Source organism: Salvelinus sp. IW2-2015, linkage group LG20, assembly GCF_002910315.2.
Source record: "Salvelinus sp. IW2-2015 linkage group LG20, ASM291031v2, whole genome shotgun sequence".
Classification (NCBI taxonomy): Eukaryota; Metazoa; Chordata; class Actinopteri; order Salmoniformes; family Salmonidae; genus Salvelinus; species Salvelinus sp. IW2-2015.
The window spans coordinates 36799426-36823628 of NC_036860.1; the positions used below are offsets into that span (position 1 = coordinate 36799426).

Here is a 24203-nt window from a genome sequence, read left to right on the forward strand (position 1 = left end):
GATCAACTTTAGGCCACTGATAATAGAAGCTGCATACAGCATATGTGCCCTGTCCATCTGGTCAGGGTAAACTCATTTGTAACGTTATGTATTTATAGTCTATTTGTTTGTCAGGAGAAAATGTGAATGTGATCAAATTTGGTTTATAATCAAACTTGGGCTGGCTTGGCTGCCTATACCTTTTGAATCCACAATTATTAACTGGAATGAATCAATCAACATAATAGTGACGACATAGATTGTGAGTAAATGTTTAATTAGGCCTACAGTTGCATAGGCCTGCATGGTGGAAACATTCATAAAGCAGCCTCAGTGAGTTCTACTGTCCATCCGTTATAGTCTTTCTGTCTGGGTAGAGGAATCTCCCCTATTAGTCTAGTCTAAATGTATAAGGTTGCTGCAGTTTGACAGGGTTTTCATCCTCCCCAGGGTCAGGAGTTTTTACAGGAGTTTTTTTTACACGTCATCTGAAAAACTGGTCCCATAGCCCGTATAAAACATTTTTACACCTGGTTAATCACTGTCATCCCCTATAGGGTCCGGATTTTCCTGGTTATGTTCCAAGATGAGGAAGAACTCCCCACTTCTATTGTGCCACCAGTCTGCTTGCAGTTGTCAGTTATCGTCAGGTATGTGGATGATCAGGGCTTTATTCAGGAACGTTTCTTGGGCTACTTTGATGTGTCAAGTGAGCGAGATACGCAGTCTGTGTTCGACTTTGTGAATTCTGAGATGTCGGAGTTTAACTTCATGGAGAAACTTGTTGCCCACACCTATGATGTGTCTGGTATTTGTATTTACAAGTCCCTTCCTGTTCCCTGATTAAGAGGTGATGACCTCTCCACTCCACTACCACGGTCAACTCTCTCCTGACATTAACTGAAGCCACGTCTCATGTGCCCTCTCATCCACTGGCACATTGAATGTTTCCACTCCAAGCACTGTGAGCAGACCTGTCAATTTTATGTCATTACTGTATGTAGAGTCAATCATGTACACAATCATATTATTACACATCAATGATTAACCTCCTTGCTTGGACAAACTCAATCCCCGAGCTGACAAGGTAAAAATCTGTCGTTCTGCCTGAGCAAAGCAGTTAATCCACTGTTCCCCGGGCCCCGAAGACGTGSATGTTGATTAAGGCAGCCCCCCGCACCTCCCTGATTCAGAGGGGTTGGGTTAAATGTGGAAGACACATTTCAGTTGAATACATTCAGTTGGACAACTGACTAGGTATCCCCCTTTCCATGATGGGCCTGTCCTGCACTGAAGCCAAGCCTCTGAACACCTCAACTCATGCCTCATACCCTCATTCAATCACTGCTGTGATCCCTTCCCAACACTGTGTAAGTAGCCCTCTTATTCACARCAATATTGTACTATAAATGTCTTTATTAAATGCTTTAGGTTAAAATAATTGGTCCGATGGTTTTTTAAACACAGTTTGTTGTCTCCATGCAGTCCGCATCTATAACGTGTCTTCCATCCTCCTCAATTTTCCAAGTCACCAGCCTCCACTGATTTATGTGGCACCGCATTTATGGAGGCTTCTAAGTTCATTGTTTTATGCATGAACTGTATGAATGCATGATCAAACACCAATACTTGGGATATACAATGAGTATACAAAACATTAAGAACACATGCTCTTTCCATGACATAGACTGACCAGGTGAATCCAGGTGAAAGCTATGATCCCTTATTGATGTCACTTGTTAAATCCACTTCAATCAGTGTTGAKGAAGGGGAGGAGACAGGTTAAAGATCGATTTTTAAGCCTTGAGACAACTGAGACATGAATTGTGTATGTGAGCCATTCAGAGGGTGAATGGGCAAGACAAAATATTTAAAGTGCCTTTGAACGGGGTAAGGTAGTAGGTGCCAGGCGCACCGGTTTGTGTCAAGAACTGCACTGCTGCTGGGTTTTTCACGTTCAACAGTTTCCCRTGTGTATCAAGAATGGTCCACCACCCAAAGGACATCCAGCCAACTTCACACAACTGTGGGAAGCATTGGAGTGAACATGGGCCAGCATCCCTGTGGAACGCTTTTGACACCTTGTAGAGTCCATGACTCCGACAAATTGAGGATGTTCTGAGGGCTGAAAGGGGGGGGGGGGGGTTGCAATTCAATATTAGGAAGGTGTTCCAAATGTTTAGTATACTCAGTGTACATTGAACTCTCACACTGTATGTACAGTGCATTCGGAAAGTATTCAGACCCTTTCACATTTTTCCACATTTTGTTATGTTGCAGCCTTATTTAAAAATTGATGCATTTTCCCCCCCCTTCATCAATCTACACACAATACCACTTAATGACAAAGCAAAAAAAGTTTTTAGATATTTTTGCAATTTATAAAAATAAAAAACAGTTTTACATAAGTTTTCAGTCCCTTTGCTATGAGCCTCAAAATTGAGCTCAGGTGCATCCTGATTCCATTGATCATCCTTGAGATGTTTCTACAACTTGATTGGACTTCACCTATGGTAAATTAAATTGATTGGACATGATTTGGAAAGGCACACACTTGTCTATATTAGGATCTATATAAGCAAAAACCAGCCGAGACAGGATTGTGTCAAGGCACAGATCTGGGGAAGAGTACCAAACATTTATGCGCATTGAAGGTCCCCAATAACATAGTGGGCCCCATCATTTTTAAATGGAATAAGTTTGGAACCAATACTGAGCAATCGGGGGAGAAGAGCCTTGGTCAGGGAGGTGACCAAGAGCCTGATGGTCACTCCGACAGTCACTTCTGGAGGAAACCAGGCACCGCTCATCACCTGGCCAATACCATCCATGAGAAGCATGGTGGTGGCAGCATCATGCCGTGGGGATGTTTTTCAGCGGCAGGGACTGGGAGACTAGTTAGGATCGAGGGAAAGATGAACGGACAAAGTACAGAGAGATCCTTGATGAAAACCTGCTCCAGAGCGCTCAGGACCTCAGACTGGGTGAAAGTTCACCTTCCAACAGGACAACGACCCTAAGCACTGTCATGACTTTCCTCCTGGGCGAGGATCAAAGAGAGCCCCCCTCTCTCCCACCAGGGGGGGGGGGGGTGTATGAACTTTAACGACCGGTCGTAAACTTTCTCTCTCTGGACCCGCAGTATTGAACAAAGGAATCTGATGTGTGTAGAGAGAGAATCTGCAGCCAAAACTCCATCATCCACAAGTGGATAATGAAACAATGTTTCTAACATAAAGAATGTGGGAAATGGTTGGTGAGGATCCAAACAATAATCATGTCATATCATTTGTTGTTTTGTGATGTCATTAAAGATGGTATAGCAAGATAATGGTAACTCTACAAATCTATACATCCCAGTTATCAGATTTATATCTAAATGTTGTGAAACTTATATGATTAAATATGAAACTATTTTGAAAAGATAGCAATATGATTTTAGCCTTCTAAATTAGATAATTGTTGTCATTTAAAGTTTTACCCAGTCAGTAACCACGCCCACGTGRGCACAGACATTATGCCAAAAGGATGGAACGCCCCTTTTTCCAGAGTGCTTATAAAGGACTCCTAATGAAATTTACAACAGACCAACGTGACCGACAGCGTGAGCTGAATGTTACGAAATGGTTAGAAACTCTCAACACGAGTGAAGAAGAAAACCTCTGGAGACCAAAACATGCCGGGTTGYTGCCAGTGTGTAAAGTTGTCCTAGCTGTACCCTGAATAATGAACCATTGAGACCAGAGAACGTGAGGATCATCCACACATTGAAATGGTTTAAAACTACCAGACCAGAAAACGGTAAGACTCTGAAACTCTCGAGTGAAGAAGATAAAGACTACATCGGAACATTCAGTCTGCAGCTGTTTAAGTACTTTAGTCTAGTAAACTCGACCAAAGACCACTGCGTGGGTAACATTTGAAGGATCCAGTCTWACGAAGACGAGAGGGGAAGAACATTTCCCTCTGACCACCGTGTGGTACATCTGAAGKATCGAATCTAACGAACACTCCGAGACAAAGTAGCCTACTACAACTACAAAGGACATTGCGACCACTGGTGGACAAACCAGAGACTTCTGTCGAACGACTCCCCATAGACGGACCGGGCGATTTCAACAGAGAGAGACGACAAAGACATACAAGCGTAAATATATACATTGCAATTATTTTCGAATGAGCGGTCGTTCATGTTATATTCACATTCCCATGAGCATAGTTTTCTGACTGTATGTACGATGGGTCCCTCTCTGTCTCTCCCGCTCTTTCTTTCCCCACCCCTCTCTATTGTGTAACAAGCAGTCATATCGGGTTAGTCCACTAGGGACTTTTCATTGCATTATGTTAGTAATCAATTCAACCTATACTGTGTGTGTGTTTATGTATTTCTGTGTGATTATTTAGTTAGTTAGTAAATAAATAATTATGCCAATTTGTGTATCGCTGAATCATCATTTAGACTAGGGTTCATGCAGATTTACGAGGTCAACGACGTCAGAATGAGACTGATATGAGGTAATAATAATTAATAATGGACTGTTATTGAGAGATAAGAGGTATTTATATTTTTAGAGTTTAAGTCAGGAGATAGTAACTCGTTTAAATAACKTTTTCCTTGGTGCCCCAAGATTGCTAATGAGTTAATTGTTACATTATTAATTTAATCACGTAATAACTAAACATAGTTAATTGAYTTRATGAAACAGTCATCACATTAATGATAGTCACGTCATGACAGCACACAGCCAAGACAACKCAGGAGTGGCTGCAGGACAAGTCTCTGAATGTCCTTGAGTGGCCCAGCCAGAGCCCGGACTTGAACCCGATCTAACATCTTTGGAGAAACCTGAAAATAGCTGTGCAGTGAAGGTCCCCATCCACCCTGAGAGAGCTTGAGAGGATCTGCAGAGAAGAATGGGAGAAACTCCCCAAATACAGGTGTGCCAAGATTGTAGCGTCATATCCAAGAAGACTCAAGGCTGTAATCGCTGCCAAAGGTGCTTCAACAAAGTACTGAGTAAAGGGTCTGAATAATTATGTAAAAGTGATATTTCAGTTATTTATGTGTAATACATTTGCAAAAATATATAAAAACCTGTTTTTGCTTTGTCATTATGGGGTATTGTGTGTAGATTGATGAGGGGAAAACAATTATKTAACGCATTTCAGAATAAGGCTGCAACTTAATTAACAAAATGTGGAAAAAGTCAAGGGGTCTGAATACTTTCTGAATGCACTGTATACAGTACATTTTCACTCTTATTTTTTTGGAAGATGCTTCATTATTTGCCAGGAAAACTATAAAAACTAATTGTAAAAAATAAAAGTAAAAMAWTKTWATTGTAAAAAAGAGTAATGACTAGTAGAATTCAGTGACATTTTTTTTACCTGCTTACTGTAACATGTTAGATTTTTTAGAAGACCTCGACATTGTTGTTGCTATTTTTTGTGTGCTTTGTGTATATGTTGTACTGTGTTATGCTGTTGTTGGTGATTGTGTGTGTTTTGTGTGTGGTATGTTGTTGTTGTTGTTGTTGTTGACTGTGATATATTTGAAATTGAAAAATATTGTATTGGAAATCTGTTGATATGGAACAACCAAGATGCCTTGACCTTGTAATATTTCAATCTGCTTCAATGCAGACCGTGCAATAGGTGGTAGTTGAACAATATATAACTATTTTAATGGACGCCAGACAATGTTGACCTTGTAAATCTTGTAAAAACGGCTAATGACCTGGAGTAAATCCTGGCATGCTTCCAAAACATTTAATGTTTGCTGTTGTTGGTTCATCAATCAGTCAGAATTATCAGAGGCTGCTGCATCATACTATGGCAGTCATATTCCGATCCTAAATSTGCCTTTCTTCTACCGTAAATGTGGGTGTGTTTGTGAAGTTTTACAGAGTCTTTATTGAGGAATTACCTCAATAACTAGGCTACCTCACTACCTCCACCCTGAAGTGGGTCATGCGAAAACTTCCTTTCTAAGTGTTCATTCCTGAACTGGACAGGGCGTCACTTCTACTTATATAATAGCACCCTATTCTCTTAAACATTCCTGTAATACCCAATGTTTGTGCTTTATAAACACTTTGAGCAGGAAATTGACTTTCCTAGCAGGTGCATGCTAGCAGCTGGAGCTCAATGACCCAGCAGAGAACAATCCACCCAAATTCAGTAGAAACAATATAGACGCCGGTTGGCAAGGACACGTCTTCTCAATGAGTAATTTCCCCCGTTGTTTTAGCAATGATGGCGCTTCCTATTTGAGTCTATATAGCCTTAGCTACTGAAGCTCTCTCTCACACAATGGCAGTGAGTTCCTCTACACAGTTACAGATACCACTAACAGGCTAGGAATAGGATAGGGCTCCTCACCAGCCAGACTTGACAGTCAGGTTTGACAGGTGGATAGGTCCACCACGTGTTCCCAAGATGTCCGCTTTCGAGTGGAGATGCTCCGTGGCTCCTCCTGGCGCTCCGATCGGAAGCAGATGAATTTCTGGAATGCCGTCATCCTGAACGGTGAGAGAGACACAACAGCATTCCCTCAACATGTGGAGACATTCCTCCACACACCGCTCTATCAATCCTACTCTATCAGGCCCCACTATAATGCCTAAGGCTGAGAGGGGAAGATAGAGAGGAAGAAAGAGAGTGAGAGAGAGAGAGAAAGTCWGAGAAATAGAGGAGARAATGAAAGAAGRAGGGATAGACAGAGAGACCCTGGYMCTCTACCAAAGCTTCAGTGTCCTTCCAGCTCTGTGCTTTTTGGCATTTCCCCCCCTGTTGTATCCTTTGAGACTACAGCTTGGATACACTGTTCACTTTACAACTGGTCTCTCTTCTATTTGTAACAGTGACAGGTTAGTTGATAACTACAGAAAATCCTATTCAAGCCATGCCATTTAGACGGAGAGGATTAATTAATACAATTTATGATTGACTGGGACCGGAGGCTACTGGGAGGTGTAAATAATGCAACCATTGTCTCCCAATAAAAATGTTGGAGGGAAATCACTAATGGCACTTGACACTGTAATTTAATGGTAATAAATATACTCACTTTTACTAGTCTTCTGATGGAGCCGATGGTGATGCTGGTGGGCTTGTTCTTTATCCCCTGCCTGGCCTGCTGCTGGCCTGGTTGGTGGCTCAGTACCGTCTCCCCTTCCTCCAGTAGCACCCAGGGACCCTGGAACCCTGGCTCCCGGTACAGCAGCCAGCTACGACACACACACACACACTGTGTGAGCACCCACTTCAATCTCACTCTCTCTCTCTCACACACACACACACACGCACTCACACTCTCATTCTCTCTCACCCATTAAGCACAAAAAGAGAAGCCAGCCACCAACTGACCACACAGAGCACACACAAACAGAGCAGGGGCATTGCCATGGAAACCTTGGTGACAGGACCTAGAATTCAAAGACCCCCCTTCACACCCTACCAGTACAGACACACACCCAACACAACAACAGCTGGTGATTAAAGTTACACGTCGAAGAGAAGATTACAGCACTGTGCTGACACTAATGGAAATCAATCTGGCAATCACAAATGTTTTTTTTCTTCTGTTGAAATATTAAAAGCTGCTTACTCATGCCCCTGAACRACAGGCCCACAGCTCACAGTAGGGGGCATGGGGAAACCAAGCAGAGTCCTTCAATAGTTCAATATCCCTGCTGAGACTTGACCAGAACACTGCCTTTTATCTGGGGTTAAACTTGCCAAGTCAACAAATATTGTGGATTCTGAAAATAACACAGCGGTGTGATGTGTGCAGTGTAAACAACACTATTGTGTGTGTGTGTGTGTTTGTGTCGCCAGTAGCCCATAAACAAGTATTTCCAGGGACTTTTCCCCATGTTAATCATTGCCCCCTTCCATAAATAATCTATGTGGATGGTCAGGAACTGCTTTGAAGCGGTAGGAATCTGTCTATATTGACTCAGACAGACAGGGTTCTCCTAAAAGGCTTAGGCTGCTTTCACTGATTATACATCCACCATGAGAGACAGAGATCAATAGCTCCTGATAGGATAGGCTGCTGGGTTGAAGCCCAAGGAGGAAGCATCTCACGAGAAAGTAAAATCCCTCATAACTAGCATGTAGGAGAAACCATTTGTGGCTCACGCCTTCACTGATGAACTTGAACTGAATTCAAAACTTTGAATGACCAACAATCTGGGTGTCCAGAAGGGGTTCTGTAAGAACCGCTAGGAGTTTGCTGGGTCAGGTAGTTGAGAATCTGTTGAACTTGAATAAGTCAACTTGTAAAGTAGCTCTTGTACTGCAAATCAAAACTAGTTGGGGAAGAACGGAGCGGTCGTACACATTACTTCCTCTGTGGACCGTAGAGGGAACAATGGGACGCCAGTCGGTTGGTTAACCCGAGAAGTGGATGGGGGAGAACACACACAAGCACAACAATGAAGCTGCAACGTGACTCGCTTTCTTTCTCTCCACCACTCTTGTGGACAGGGGAGAGAGCTCCCACTCACATGGTCTGAAAGCTGCTTTGCCTTTCCCACTTTATGTTCGGGAATGACGGTTTGGTGTAAATAATACAACAGGACTAGGGAAAGGGGGGCTGAGCCAACGTACTAGTACACAAATGGAAGGTGGGCCCATTCATTAAGTATGAGATGTTGCGTAAGGCACCAAACTTTCACTAGTGATGGCGCGCAGAGTCGAGTGAGCCTGCCTTTGCGTGAGTCGTTTGACAAAAAGCACACGGCGGCAGAACATGTTTGCAAGACTGAAGGTTTCTCGTTCTGCATCCATTAAATATGAGTAGAGTCTTACAGCATTGCACACATCTACCAGGCTTCTCTGTATGTAAACCTGCTCTGCCTCAGGCAGAGAGGCACAGAGACTTACTGTCATGTGCATTAGTTAAACCTAGTGCGGCATGATATGAATATTAACAACTAAACTTATTGCTAGTATACAGTGCCTTCGGAAAGTATTCAGACCCTTTTACTTTTTCCACATTTTGTTACGTTACAGCCTTATTCTAAAATGGATTACATTTTTTAAAATCCTCAGTAATCTACACACAATACCCCRTAAAGACAAAGTGAAAACTTTTTTTTGCAAATGTATTAAAATGTATAAACAGAAATACCTTACTTAAATAAGTATTCAGACCTTTTGCTATGAGACTCGAAATTTAGCTCAGGTGCATCCTTTTCCATTGATAATCCTTGAGATGTTTCTACAACTTGATTGGARTTCAACTGTGGTAAATTCAATTGATTGGATATGATTTGTAAAAGCACACATCTGTCTATATAAGGTCCCACAGTTKACAGTGCATGTCAGAGCAAAACCAAGCCATGAGGTTGAAGGAATTGTCCGTAGAGCTCYGAGACAGAATTGTGCCGAGGCATAGATCTGGGGAAGGGCACCAAAACATTTCTGCAGAATTGAAGGTCCCCAAGAACACAGTRGCCTCCATCATTCTTAAATGAAAGAAGTTGGGAACCGCCGAGGMTCTTCCTAGAGCTGGCAGCCCGGCCAAACTGAGCAATCAGGGGAGGGCCTTAGTCRGGGAGGTGACCAAGAACTCGATGGTCACTCTGACAGAGCTCTAGAGTTCCTCTGTGGAGTTGGGAGAAACTTCCAGAAGGACAACCATCTCTGCAGCACTCCACCAATCAGGCCTTTATGGTAGAGTGCCTAGGCGGAAGCCACTCCTCAGTAAAAGGCCCATGACAGCCCACTTGGAGTTTGCCAAAAGGCACCTAAAGACACTCAGACCATGAGAAACAAGATTCTCTGGTCTGATGAAACCAAGATTGAACTCTTTGGCCTGAATGCCAAGCATCACGTCTGGAGGAAACCTGSCACCATCTCTACGATGAAGCATGATGGAGACAGCATCACGCTGCGGGGATGTTTTTCAGCAGCAGGAACTGGAAGACTAGTCAGGATCGAGGGAAAGATGAACGGAACATGAAAACCTGCTCCAGAGCACTCAGRACCTCAGACTGGGGCGAAGGTTCACCTTCCAATAGGACAATGACCCTAAGCACATGGCCAAGACAACGCAGGAGTGGCTTCGGGACAAGTCTCTGAATGTCCTTGAGTGGCCCAGCCAGAGTMCAGACTTGAACCGTATCGAACATCTCTGGAGARACCTGAAAATAGCTGTGCAGCAACACTCCCCATCCAACCTGACAGAGTTTGAGAGGATCTGCAGAGAAGAATGGGAGAAACTCCCCAAATACAGGTGTGCCAAGCTTGTAGCGTCATACTCAAGACTCAATACTGTAATCGCTGCCAAAGGTGCTTCAACAAAGTACTGAGTAATGGGTCTGAATACTTATGCAAATGTGATATTTCTGTTTTTTATTGGTAATACWTTTGCAAAAATTGCTGTTTTTGCTTAGTCATTATGGGGTATTATGTGTAAATTGATGAGGGAAAAAAGCAATTTAATCAATTTTAGAATAAGGCTGTAACGTAACAAAATGTGGAAGGTGTCTGAATACTTTCCGAAGGCACTGTTTTTTAGGCAATGCTTTTTAGCTTTTCCATCATGAAATATAAATGGAAGCACCGTCTTTTTCCAACTGCAGTAGTAAGATGATATGGAGCTGATAGTACATTGATGTACAGTGTTTTTCCTATATTAAACTTAGCATCGGCGCACCACCGCACCAGTGCAGTGACGGCAGTGTTTGTGTGGCTTATTACGCAACCCTTATGATTCACAATGTGATTGGCTTGTGGCATGATGGAACATGTATCACATTAAAAGAAGGTCTTGAGAGGGTAGATTAATCAACACACAGGTCTATCAATGGGAGCGAAAAGCGATAAATTACCCAATCACCACCAGCCCAGGAGATTACCCCCCCCCCCCACACACACACACACACAGTGGGAAGGAAAATATGGGGGCTCAGAGGAATCAATCACGGTTTAAACTAAATGTTCTGATTTGACATAAGCTACACTTCCTAAGCCTCATGTTCAGTAATAATAAGGCTATTTTTCAGTGAGAGTGCATGAGTCAGGTAGGGAATGGATGAGACAGGGGTATTAGCCCAAAGCAGAGGATGATGCTACAGAAGGGCTGGCTCCTTCTGAACCAGGTGGGCTATTTTACAGGGGACTTAATCAAGTTTGACAGATTTTCAACTACCTGCTTCACCAAACTCTAGGCCTTGATCCGACAGAAACACTTCTGGAMGCCTAGACTGTTGGGTCATTCAAAGATGTATATACAACTTCATAAAGAGCATCCTTCCTCTTTTAGGAGTGAGCAACCTTAAAAGAAGTCCACTTGCTCTAAAGGTCCTCTTACCATCCTCCCAAGACTCGCACAGAGGCACCCTGTGGAAACACCATYCCAGAATCCTCCTGGTCTGCGTGGATCGTCCGCCTCTCCCCAGAGAATGTCACACCATCATAGATGTTCATCTGAAGAAACAGAGAGGAAGTCATTCGGAAAATGTAGAGAGTAACATGTGGGCTATATTGTAAAATAGACGCAGTCTGACAGTCAACCTCCGCAAATGATCTTTAAACAGAGTTTGACTTATTGACTCAATACAGGGGAAACAAACAATAATTCAAAGTCATGCTTTTTCAAAGTTTCATCATATTCGAGTGACAACTGAACTGTGGCRGTTTGGTGTTGTTTTCATGATAAGCTAGGTGCGTGTCAACACWGTCAGGTTTCAAAAGCTTGAGGGGAAGGGTTTCCAGAATGGAGCCCGGTGCTGACTGACTACRCCTGAGACCACTAGACTTAGTTCTGATGAGGAAAAGGGAGAGAGGMCCTTAATCCCCCAACCAGCCCACGAGCTACCCCAAGCAGTCATTATAAAACACGGCCTCTTCTAGAATTAACACACGGTGTTTCTTCATCCGTTAATCGTACCAGCCTACAAGACTCTGCCTGATTTAATACTGCTTCATTCCAAGTCTTGATAGTTTGCTCCCTTTGTTTCATCCTTAAAAACAAGTACTTTCTCACCACGGAAAACAGAACAGAAAAGCTTGGTTGTGTGGTTGCAAGGCAATTCCATCAGTGATTGTGTGAAACAACAATGCAGACAAAATCCTTGGCACCCAGCGCTCTGTTCACTGCCTGTGTTGTGAGCCTATAAACTTCATAATCTATGTAAAACTGCATACAAATTGTTTTGTGGGGAAAACCCATTCCTGATTTGTTTTATTTGGATGAAACAATCCACATATACAGTGCTAGACCACAGGAATGCAGACTGGCATTGCAGGTGGTTTTTACTTGTCATTAGAGTGCTATAGRCGAGACCCTCACTCCTTTTGTACAGATCCTGAGAAACTACAGCCCTCATCAGTAGATGGGATAGCGTTTAACAGCAATGAATAGGCAGTTGCATAATTGAGATCTCATTTCCATTTATGACAGGCCTTAGGAAGAGATTAAACKGAAAAAAAGAAGAGCTGCTGCCCTACTTTCTATAGCCTGAGGTATCATTAGCTAATGGAAGAGAAATGTTCTGTCCAGCTCAAAGGCAGTCTGGCATCTCCAATCTATTCAGCACAGTGATTAGGAGGCTTCTGCCTCAAACAATAAGACAGTCATTAGATGCGATCAGAAATGAGCGTGACAGTGAGAAAGTACTAGTCATGTAAAAGATGGAAACTCACCAGAGTAGGCCTTGGGATGACCTTTCCACAACTCCAATTTTCCCCCTAAAATKATATAAACAGGAGTCAAATATTAGCATATATTACTTCTTAATGTTCTTAATGTCAGGCTGCATAATGAGCTTTCATATAAAATTGTTGAATAGAAATGTCAGTGGCTGTTGAACCTACCATGTCGGTTGCTGTGGATGGACACTTGTTATCATGGAAGCACGGAATGAGTTTGGCATGATGTTCACTGTTGTCATCATCAGGCTCTGGCAACACTGGCTGCGCTGATTTCAAGTACTGATTCATGGGCGAATCTGCAGGCTTTTGGGTGGGCAGATTGTTCACRTCCTCCGTTGGATCCCCTTCTCGAGGGCCCATAGTGAATGGACCAGTAGGAAGTGTCAGAGAGCCTGGGCCCTCCTGCTTGCTGCTTTGGTCCTCATCCATTCCCTGGCCATCCCCCTCCTCACCCTCCGCCTGGCCACTGTTAAAGAAGTCCCATAGTGGCCGCCGTAGAGGAGGGGTGGAGGGCTCCTCTGAGTCTGCGTCCGTGTCGGAGTAGCCACTGGACTGCAGGCGCTCGCTGACCGACTGCAGCAGGGACAGGATGGACAGAGAGGAGGACGAGGCTAACTGCTCCATCCCCACACCTCCGCTCAGACTCCTCAGCTCCTCTGTGGCTGGTGGCACCATGAGTCCCCTGTCATCCCGCGACAGGCCCCCCTCCATCGCTCCCTCGCTGCGGAGACTGTCTTCCTCCACGATGGGCGACAGAGAGAAGGGGTAGGCCTTGGCCCGCCGCGCCGTGGGGCTCAGCATGGGGCCTGTGTCATTGACAAACACGGCATCAGTCTCCTCTTCCTCATCGATAATGGAGAAACTGCTCGCCTCCATGTCGTGGAAGGCAAGCTGGGGGACTGGGAGGAGGGGGGGGAGAGGTTCCAGGGCTGGGGCTCTCCGGCCTCCGGTAGCCCCTGTAGCATGGAGCCCAGCTAGCCTGCTGCTCAGGTCCTGGTGAAACCCTGCCATAGCTGCAGCTGCTGAACCTGTACCACTGTGTCCTGGTGTCTCTGAGTCCTGACTCTGCTGCTGCGGAGAGACATCGCAGCGATACGCTCTCACCGAGCTCCTCTGTGGCATGYCCTCGTTACCGGAGCCAGGGGCTGAATTAGACACAAGGCCCTCTGAGGTGCTCAGGTCCTTGGGGAGTCTCCTTGAGGAAGAAGGGTCCATGCAGATGGTGCCTGTGGGTCTGCTGTCGGCCCCATCCTCCTCACCTCCAGAGTCAGAGCCCTCTGAGACTACAGAGGCTAAGTAAGTCTCAACCAGGACAAAGCCTTGATCCCCACTGACCATAGGGCCATTCGGCCCATTGGTCTCAGTCTGAGGAACATTCAGTGTTATTTCAGCACCGCTCTCTTGGCCTTCATCATGAAGAGTTATACAGGCAATAGGCCTCAGCCCTTTAGCATGTCTGRCTTGAGATGGTTGTAGTGAGTTTTGGGCATGTTTTGGTCTGACTGACATAAGGTCTGTCTCAGAATTGCCCTTAGCTTCAGGTTTGGAACCTTTCCTAAGCAGATCAGTCTCAGGAAATGYTGTTTGGTTTCTGAAGGAAGTATTGTCATTCAGAGTGCTGTTGAGCTTATTAGGACTTTCAGAGTTATTGGACACAGAAACAGGACCATATTGAGCCTTACCATCTTGTTTAGGACTATGTATATTGCTTTCAATATCATCTTTGGCTACGTGGACTACTCTGTCTCCTACCTGTGTTTCTTTAACGCCTAGCATCTCGTTACAACCATTGTCCTCTGAAGTGCCGAACACCTGATCTTTGTTTTCATTTGTTTTCTCTGAGACAGACTCATACTCATGACTCGCTCTCGTTATTTGAATAATATCCCCACCATCACCATGGATACCTGGTTTCTCGTGGGACACTGCACAGCTCAAGCGAGGCAACACATCTCCCTGGTTCTTATTGCCACTGTATTCAGACGTGATAGCATCGTTTGGCTGGGAATCCTCTTCCCCTTGTGGATGCTCATTAGCATTAGCATCCATTAGCTGTTGACCTTTGACCTGTAACTGGTGACCGGTGCCTGGGGTCACCTCGGCACAGTGTTCTCCCTCCCTGTGGTCTGAGACACAGATGGTGGGTGCACTGCTCTCACAGGCCGGCCCAGGGCTGCTCCTGATGTCAGTGTCCGAGCCTGCGATAGACTCGTACCCCGAGGAGGGGGTAGACCTGGGGCCCTCCGCCAGAGGGTTAGGGTTCAACAAGAGGGTCTGTTCTGCTGGGAAGGCTGAGGGATGTTTGTCATCACCCCTCACTGAAGGCCTTACCTCCAGGAGCTTATCCGTCTCGAAGGACTGCTCCATGCCCTCCTCCTCTCGTCCTGCGGGTAGGACCAGGTAAATCTCCTCACTGGCCTTCTGGAGCGCTTCGTCCCCCTCCAACTCAGAGGATTCTATTCTCTCCAGGGCAGCTAGAGCATTCCTCACAATGTTATCCACCATCATTTTAGACTCCAAATGAAGGGCCTGGTCAAACAGATCGTCTGAAGRACCAACGTCCCCCTCCTCCTCCCCTGACTCAAAGCAGTGCAGTCCAGCACCAGGGCCTGAATCCAGTACATCCCCAGAATCGGAGTGCCTAGTTGCTGGCATGGGTCCCTGGCTTTCGTCCGCTGATGCAAGCGAGGCGGACGGTGAAATGGGATGCGGAGCCAGCTGGCTTCCATCGACATCGGAAACAGCAGCAGGCAGATGAGTGTGCTGCGCAGTCCCCCCGGTGCCTGGCGGCTCCCTGAGCAACGCAGCAGCTAATGAAGGTGACCCAGTCTGGACACAGTGTGCAGATAAGGTTTCTGTCTGCTCACTCAGCCCTGTGTCTCTGTCCCTGTCTGTGTCCCTGTGTGTATCCTCGTTGGCCATCTCTGCATGAGTGATTCTATCCCGAGGGCTCTGCTCCCCACTGTGGGTCTCACTGCCTGCTGTACTAGTCCCGGCATCAACAAAGTCCTCTGTGGGTGCGGGAGGGGGAGGGGTGCCTGTGACTGAGCCAGCCACACAGCCTTCCCTGTGTAAAGGGAAGGCACTTTGACTCCCAGCCCTTTCTGCTGTCTGCGTTGTTAGTGGAATGTGACTAGAGCCAAGTCCAGTTGGACCCAAAACAGCAGAGTCTGTTTCGGAAGTCCAAGCTCCTCTCTCATTGGTCTCTGAGGTTGGAGCTCTAATCTGATTGGTCGATATGGTCTGAATGTCACTCTGCTTTGAAATAGTGAGTTCTAAAGTGGAGGGTGTCACCCCAACCAAGGGGCTGCCCTCCCCCCCTGAGGTTGAACCCCTCTCATGCAGGGCCTCATCCCCCTCTGAGATGGGGAAGTCCACCTGCACCTGGTGCCTCTGCATCATCCTGCGTCTGTCTCTCTGGCCACGGTACGTCCCGTACGTCACCACAGGCGGACAGGCCAGGGCCAGCCGCCGCTGATGCTCTTCCACCTCCGCCTCACCTTCGCGCAACGGGCCGCTGTCTGCCGCTGCTTCGCCCTCTCYGCATCCTTCCCTGTGGCCTTCCGTCTGCGTCTCCTCCCAGGCTCTATTCATAATGCACAGAGAAACAAGGTGCATAACAATACAGACAAGGACACACATATCACCCAGTGCTGCTTTGGGTGAGGAGAGGGGGGGTTGGGTGATTCATGCATATAAGCAGTGTGTGTAAAAAGCAGCCACTCATACAGCAGTTCAAGAACATCCTCATAAAATATTCATCGACAGCTACTGGACAAASCTACGGCATGCCCCAGGACAATGCATAGATCTACCAGCTTTGACACCCCCACAACCAGCACCTTATCTGTTGCCTTCACCTCCCCCATCTTAATCCTTCAAAGGGCTTGATGAGAAATCAAATAGTACAATGCTTCAAAAAAGATAATAATGGTGTTCAGGGGGAAAAGGCATTTTTCAAGGCTTTTACCTTCCAAACACAATTGTGCTCAGTGTTTTCAATTAGCTTCCCTGCCTGGAAACACACATCAAATAATTACAGCTTTTACAATGACCTCCCCACCCTCTTTAGTACAAAGTAGCTCACAGCTGGTCCTCACCCCAACCCCAACTCACCCAGATGGTGTTCAACTGATACACTAACATTAGCGCTTGGCTTTGTTTTGTTTTTTAAATTGATTGCTGCCTGTGTTGGTGTGAGAGAAGAAAACTACTGGGGAGATAGATGCAGGTATCTCCCACAAAGTAAACTAGTCATCTCAAAAGGAGTGACAGTGGCTTGGATAATACAAAATGTATCTGAGATGAACTATATAATCAATGTCAACCTAAATAAAGATGACAGTGGCTTGGATAATACAAAATGTATCTGAGATTAACTATATAATCAATGTCAACAAAAACAGCAGGCTGGTATTACGTTTTAGAGTTCAACTTATTGGATGAGTCAGCCTGAGTCATGAGGTGATGAGGTGATTTTGGTTGATTTGAGTCATGTTTTCATGATGTTACCCCCGCAACTAAAAAAAATGAATGAGGTTTATGGCCGCAAAGATCTTGTCACAATAAATCACTTCAGTGGGTCCTTCTACAGAATGAAAATAAGAAACCCCATTGCAGCGAGTTCGAATAAATATATTATTATTTATAGATACTTATTTATAGATATTTCCTTGTAGCTCTATTCTTCACTATCAGTTCTTCTCCAGCTCAAAAAAAGCCTTTGGTATAACAACAACAAGGTCTGATTGGATTCTCAAGAGGACTATAAATACAGTACATTGATGAGTAGCTGATTGTTTGTCTGTAGCGTTGTCTTGATGGCTGTCAGCTTTCAGACTCCAAGGCCCCAGGAGCAGCAGTGTATCGTGACAGCTCCCCACAGGACACCGTGTACAAACTGTGGCTTAGTTTGACGCATCATAGACAGGAGCCCAGATAGATTACTCTTCTAGACGTTGTATTAAGTCACAGTGTGTAGGATGAGCTGTGTGGCATGGGAGGAGTGGATACTTTGAGCCAAAAACATGACACTGTCTTTATTTGACCAGCAGTATATTTAATGTAAAATTCTACCATGTACATTTACTTTTCCTTTTGGAAAATGACAGTTGTCACACTTGTTAAAGGGCGTGAACCGCTCAAGCCACTAGACTGCAACGCGTTTTCCAATGACTGTGCGGCTTCATATTGAAATGGATCTGTGGTCTGTAGAGTGCAGAGGGATATCGAAGCGCTAATCAGTGTCGAGAATGGAAACCAGGCTGGCTCATTCGTGCAAATGAGCCATGCTCACACTTCCTGCTCCCCAGCCAAATGGCTGAAACCATTCCAACCAGTGATGCTCTTCCTGCCAGCATCTCGGGCGCACAGGGACGAATCATTACAAACATTTCCCCTCTACATGCTGTGCTGTATGAATCAGTCTAACGACAGTGTGTGTGTGTGAGCACGTAAGCACGCTCTAGTGTCAAAGGATCAAGATTCCTGTGTTTCCATGCATAGCCTCCCCACCCTGACTTAGCACCAGTAACTGACTGGCTGCCAGGAGGGCTTAGCTAGAGCCAGACGCCCCCACCCACCCACCCACACACACAATAACCAGGCACCCTAGCCTGCACTGGACAATTATCCTGCGCTCTCTGGCTTCCTGAACACACACCCAGCCTACATATTACCATGACTCAATGACAGAACTGGCGGAATCACAAGAAACCAATGTCAAAGAATGTAGCCCTGTAAGATTTGTGCTCTAAAATAAGCTTCTAAATAAGCTACTAGTTCATCTCCTGCAGTAACAAGACTTTCAAAGTCATGCTCAACTTTCAGAAGTCAACTGCTCTTGTGTTTTGAGTCTTGAGGTGAGGTGACACAAAACATTCATATTCAATCAAAGGTCAGCATCTACAACATGTATAGCATAGCATAGTTGCCAGAATGAGTGTGAAACATTGCAATGAAATGTTTCCCCCTCAGTTTCAGTGATTTTCAGCTCACAAATATGGCATACTATGTAGGAATGTTGAAATGACCTTCAGTAGCAGCTAKATAAAGTTAACATGCCTTCATGACACAAGTATACATGGGTGTCCTTCATGGTGTGTCGTGTCTGTGGATTCAATGGTGTATGGACTGTGGTGTGAATGTCTGGTATGCTGTCTGCGGACTCGATGCTGCATGTCYTTTGGTGTGTGCGTGCGTGTRTGTACGCTGTGGGTTCTCTGGTCTGCTGTGGTCTGTCTTTAGTTATCGGCCGGTGGCTTATCTCAAACAGCAGCTCCCCCTCCGAGAAAAACGATCTCTTCCTCTCCCTCTCTTTCCCTCTCGCTCGCGCCCACTCTCTCCCTTTCATCTCTCATTCTATTTSTAGCTCATGGACATTGCGTATGTGCGATGAGGAGAATCCACTGGTGTTTGATAACTATTGGCYCAGACAGTGCTTTCCAATCCCCTATTTAATCAAGTGGCGTTCTTTATTTCCTTTTTGCACTCAGATGTTTCCCTCCTCTGCAAACCTYGCTGTTACATTTCCCTTCTTACATCCCTGCAGGACAAAACTCGACATCCTCSATTTAATTTATTTTCATTTCATTTGGTTCCCCAGCGTCAGCCCCAGCCGTCTGAGTGGCTACTCCACTCTCCTGTAGTTAATTGCTGTGCTATGAATATAATTGTTGTTTGGCCTACTTCTTCACCCAGCAAGTGAAATGCAGCTTCACCTTCAATGACAATTCTGACGATCTATCTCGTCCCTCTCTCACTCTACACACCTCTTTCTTTTTCTCTTCCTAATATTTGTTTGGTGCGTGCAGCAAAATGTGAGTAGCATTTTTTTGTTACTTGTAGAACTTTAAGAGCTGGGATGTCTGTCCTGCAAATACTTTAGGTCAGAGACTGTATAAAAAGTTCGCAATGCACTTGATAGCATTTGGTTAGCATTTTCTATGGGATTTKACATGTACTTGTTAGTATTGCTAACCTTCGGATTAAAAAGGCTCAGTGGGGTTTGAAAATAGCGTCCCTTGTGTTCAGTGCTGGTATGAAGGTATGACAATCTGGATACCGCCCAAGCCTAAACCTATGCAAAATGTAGCTCAAGAGAAAGTGCAAGTGTWTGCTCTCATCCTTATTGCTGCTTCAAGTTCAGTAGCCTACCTCTCCTCTCCTAGTTGGGSGTGCAGGAATAGGTATGTGGTATCAATTAAATAGAGTAGGCTATAGGCCAGAGTTYCCCAACTCGCGGCCCAAATTTGGCCCTCATGTGGTTTTATTTGGCCCCCCAATTATTCTGAGCAACAACAAAAAATATTACATAGRAGAAGAAAAAAGTTTCTTTGTTGGGCATAAAAAACTGCAAAAACACCAGGAAATAGCTCCAAGTGATTTTAATTTGGGAAATCTGTTCAAGTTTTTACACATATATTAGAGAGACAGATCATATCCAAATGTAAGCAAGGTTTGAAATGATTATGTTTTAGTCAAATATTATATCTGTTTGTCAATTTGTAGTCTACAAACTATTTGTAAACATGTTTTGGCCCCCCGATCATCTGCTCAAGAAAGAAAATAGGCCRGCGGCTGAATCTAGTTGATGATCCCTGTTCTAGGCTCTGGATGGGCGGGGCAGTTATCTTTCTAAGGAAATRAAATTCCTAGATATGATTAGGCTATAGTTTATTACATTGCCTTGAAATACATATTGATCACCCATTTTTGTCTCAGTCTGAAAATCGCCCCGCTCCTAAAAGGTATGCAAAACKTAGCAAAACGTAGCTCAAAAGAAAGTACAAGTGTCTGCTCTCGCTCCAACTCTGCTCTCTTCAAACTAAGTCTAGCATATTGGCTGATATAGCCCAGTAATATTGAGAGACTAATATAATGGGCCATGTGAGAATCTCTGGAAATTTGACATATTTCGTAGGTTATTTTTGCGCATTTTGATATTACCTATAGGGCGCAAAATTTGGTGGGACCATGGCTGCCAAGTGAGCTGCGTCGCATAAGCCTAAAATAACATTTGCRGGACATCGGTCAGGTTCGGGACATGTTCTTGTGGGAGCGGGTGGGAGACCCGGACAAAAAGCCAGTGGGAACGGGCAGGCAGTATGAAGAAATCAGTCCTGTGCACACCTCTACATCAGTTTATCAGCTGCACATGCAGAAACTACAGCCACTGGGATAACTTATGAAGATAGTTGTGAATGTATTTATTGACATCAACAGAATTGCAAATGATATTAAGAAATGAAACTGATAGTTTGTTGATAACGAGCATCTACAGATCATCTAGGGAGTATACTAATCAAGTGGGTCTCACCCAGGCAGCCAAATGTCCTGACTCCACAGTTTGTTTGTTATTTTGCATTTCAAATGTATTTTCTTATCATGACTCTCGCATTCCTCTGTGATTTTTCCCCCATTCTCCCCCAGCTCCCTGCGCACACTCCTTCTCTTCTTCACTCCACTTCCCACACTCCTTCTCTTCTTCACTCCACTTCCCACACTCCTTCTCTTCTTCACTCCACTTCCCACACTCCTTCCTTCTTCCACTCACTTCCCACACTCCTTCTCTTCTTCACTCCACTTCCCACACTCCTTCTCTTCTTCACTCCACTTCCCACACTCCTTCTCTTCTTCACTCCACTTTCCACACTCCTTCTCTTCTTCACTCCACTTCCCACACTACTTCTCTTCTTCACTCCACTTCCCACACTCCTTCACTCCATTTCCCACACTCCTTCTCTTCTGCAGAGGTCATGGTGTCTTTCTGCTTATTCCTTACTGTCACAGTCTGACTACTGCTTTCATCTCTATTCCATAACAGGGGGCAGAACCGAACAGAACTGCCTGTGGACCGCAGGGCCTCTGTGTCTCACAGTCTCCCATTACACACCATCTGTGGAGGATACAGTATCTCAGACCATCCATCTGCCTTGCTGTCCATCCATATTGAAATCAACAGGCTAATGCATTTCAATGGGCACCTAATGCCTGGATTTGTTCAATATGCGATAAGCCGTCACTTTCACACATACTGTGTGGTGTGGAAAATGTAATAGTGCAGTGGTTGGCGGTATAGTTTTGCATACCTAATAGTGTTTGATAACGAGCTTAGGGGCCAGGTGTGTGTGTGTGTGTGTGTGTGTCAGGGTGACCGGGAAATGTTTAATTCAGTATAGCTTCCATCCCTCTCCCTGGGCACGAACCAGGAACACATCGACAACAGCCACCCTCGAAGCAGCGTTACCCATGCAGAGCAAGGGGAACAACTACTTCAAGTCTCAGAGCGAGTGACGTTTGAAACGCTATTAGCGCGCACCCCGCTAACTAGCTAGCCATTTCACATCGGTTACACCAGCCTAATCTCGGGAGTTGATAGGCTTGAAGTCATAMACAGCGCAATGCTTGAAGCATTGCAAAGAGCTGCTGGCAAAACRCACRAAAGTGCYRTTTGAATGAATGCTTACGAGCCTGCTGGTGCCTACCATCGCTCAGTCAGACTGCTCTATCAAATCATAGACTTAATTATAACATAATAACACACAGAAATACGAAGCCTTAGGTCATTAATATGGTTGAATCCGGAAACTATCATCTCGAAAACAAAAAGTTCATTCTTTCAGTGAAATACGGAACCGTTACGTATTTTTATCTAATGGGTGGCATCCATAAGTCTAAATATTCCTGTTACATTGCACAACCTTCAATGTTATGTCATAATTACGTAAAATTCTGGCAAATTAGTTCGCAATGAGCCAGGCGGCCCAAACTGTTGCATATACTCTGACTCTGCGTGCAATGAACGCAAAAAAAGTGACACAATTTCACCTGGTTAATATTGCCTGCTAACCTGGATTTCTTTTAGCTAAGTATGCAGGTTTAAAAATATATACTCCGTGTATTGATTTAAGAAAGGCATTGATGTTTATGGTTAGGTACACGTTGAGGCAACGACAGTCCTTTTTCGCGAATGCGCACTGCATCGATATATGCAACGCAGGACACGCTAGATAAACTAGTAATATCATCAACCATGTGTAGTTATAACTGTGATTATGATTGATTGTTTTTTATAAGATAAGTTTAATGCTAGCTAGCAACTTACATTGGCTTCTTACTGCATTCGCGTAACAGGCGGGCTCCTCGTGAGGCAGGTGGTTAGAGCGCGTTGACTAGTTAACCGTTAGGTTTGCAAGATTGAATCCCTGAGCTGACAAGGTAAAAATCTGTCGTTCTGACCCTGAACAAGGCAGTTAACCCACCGTTTCTAGGCCGTCATTGTAAATAAGAATGTGTTCTTAAATGACTTGCCTAGTTAAATAAAGGTTCAATAAAAAATGTATTGTGTATATTGTTTGCCCTTTGATTGATTCTTTGTATCAGTTCTCCATTACATAGGTTACCAGTAGTAAATGTACTGTTAATCCCCGTTATTTGGATACATTAATTTCTGTAAATTAATTAGGCCTACAGTCATTTATAATTTTTATTCTCGGGGTGGAAACGTTGTTAGGAGAGTTCACAACCAGCTACACTTGTAGGAAACAAGTTTTGGTTTATTTCATAACCATCATTTACGAGTTGTCATTGACACATGTAACAGTATTGCTTCCGTCCATCTCCTCGCCCCTACCTGGGCTTGAACCAGGGACCCACTGCACACATCGACAACAGTCACCCTTGAAGCATCGTTACCCATCGCGCCACAAAAGCCGYGGCTTTAAAAAAATATATAAATACAAAATGCAAGCAGAAACTAAAACAAGGTCATAAAAAACGAACACATTTATCAGTAATAAGGTCCTCAATCAGCTTTCTGAATTGCCCTAGAGCAGGGGTCAACAACTAGATTCAGCCACAGGCCGTTCTTTTCTTTGAGAGGATGGTCGGGGCCGGAACATAATTACAAATAATTTGTAGACTGCAAATTGACCACAAGAAGCCCAAACAGATATAATATTTGACTAAAACATAATAACTTCAAACTTTGCTTACATTTGGATATGATCACGTGTCCCTCTAATATGCGTGGAACTACTTGGGAACAGATTTCCCAAATAGAAATCACTTGGTGCTGATTTCCTAATGTTTTTACAGTTTTTTTAATGTCCAACAATTTTTTGTTGTTGTTGGGGAGGTCAGAAACCTTGGGGGGCCAAAATAAACCACCTACGGGCCAAATTTGGCCGCGAGTTGGGGAACCCTGCCCTAYATCAAATTTAAGAACATTTTAAAGATTATTCCAAAAAATAAGGTGCAAGACAACTAAAAGCTGATTTACCTAACTCATTAGAGACAAAAGGAATTTCCAGAGTTAGTAATTCCTGAGACCGGGTGTGGTAAATCATATGTGTAAAGTTTAGTAATGATGTTTGGTACAGTGGGACTTTTTGTAAAAGGGCTTTATACAGTTGAAGTCGGAAGTTTACATACACTTAGGTTGGAGTCATTAAAACTCGTTTTTCAACCACTCCACAAGTTTCTTGCTAACAAACTACTGTTTTGGCAAGTCGGTTAGGTGCATGACACAAGTAATTATTCCAACAGTTGTTTAC

General features: G+C 44.5%; 1 protein-coding gene across 3 annotated transcripts in view; it reads right to left on the reverse strand.

The window, feature by feature from the left end:
* Positions 1-24203, reverse strand: part of LOC111980428 (uncharacterized) — an 84434-nt gene that overhangs the window by 29955 nt on the left and 30276 nt on the right. For all 3 annotated transcript variants that reach the window (XM_070449370.1, XM_024011160.2, XM_070449371.1), the window contains exons 4-8: positions 12811-16234; positions 12640-12684; positions 11306-11421; positions 7049-7208; positions 6361-6500 (exon numbers count right to left, since the gene is read on the reverse strand). In XM_070449370.1, coding sequence (XP_070305471.1) covers positions 6361-6500; positions 7049-7208; positions 11306-11421; positions 12640-12684; positions 12811-16234 — 3885 coding nt within the window. The remainder of the gene's footprint in view (positions 1-6360; positions 6501-7048; positions 7209-11305; positions 11422-12639; positions 12685-12810; positions 16235-24203) is intronic.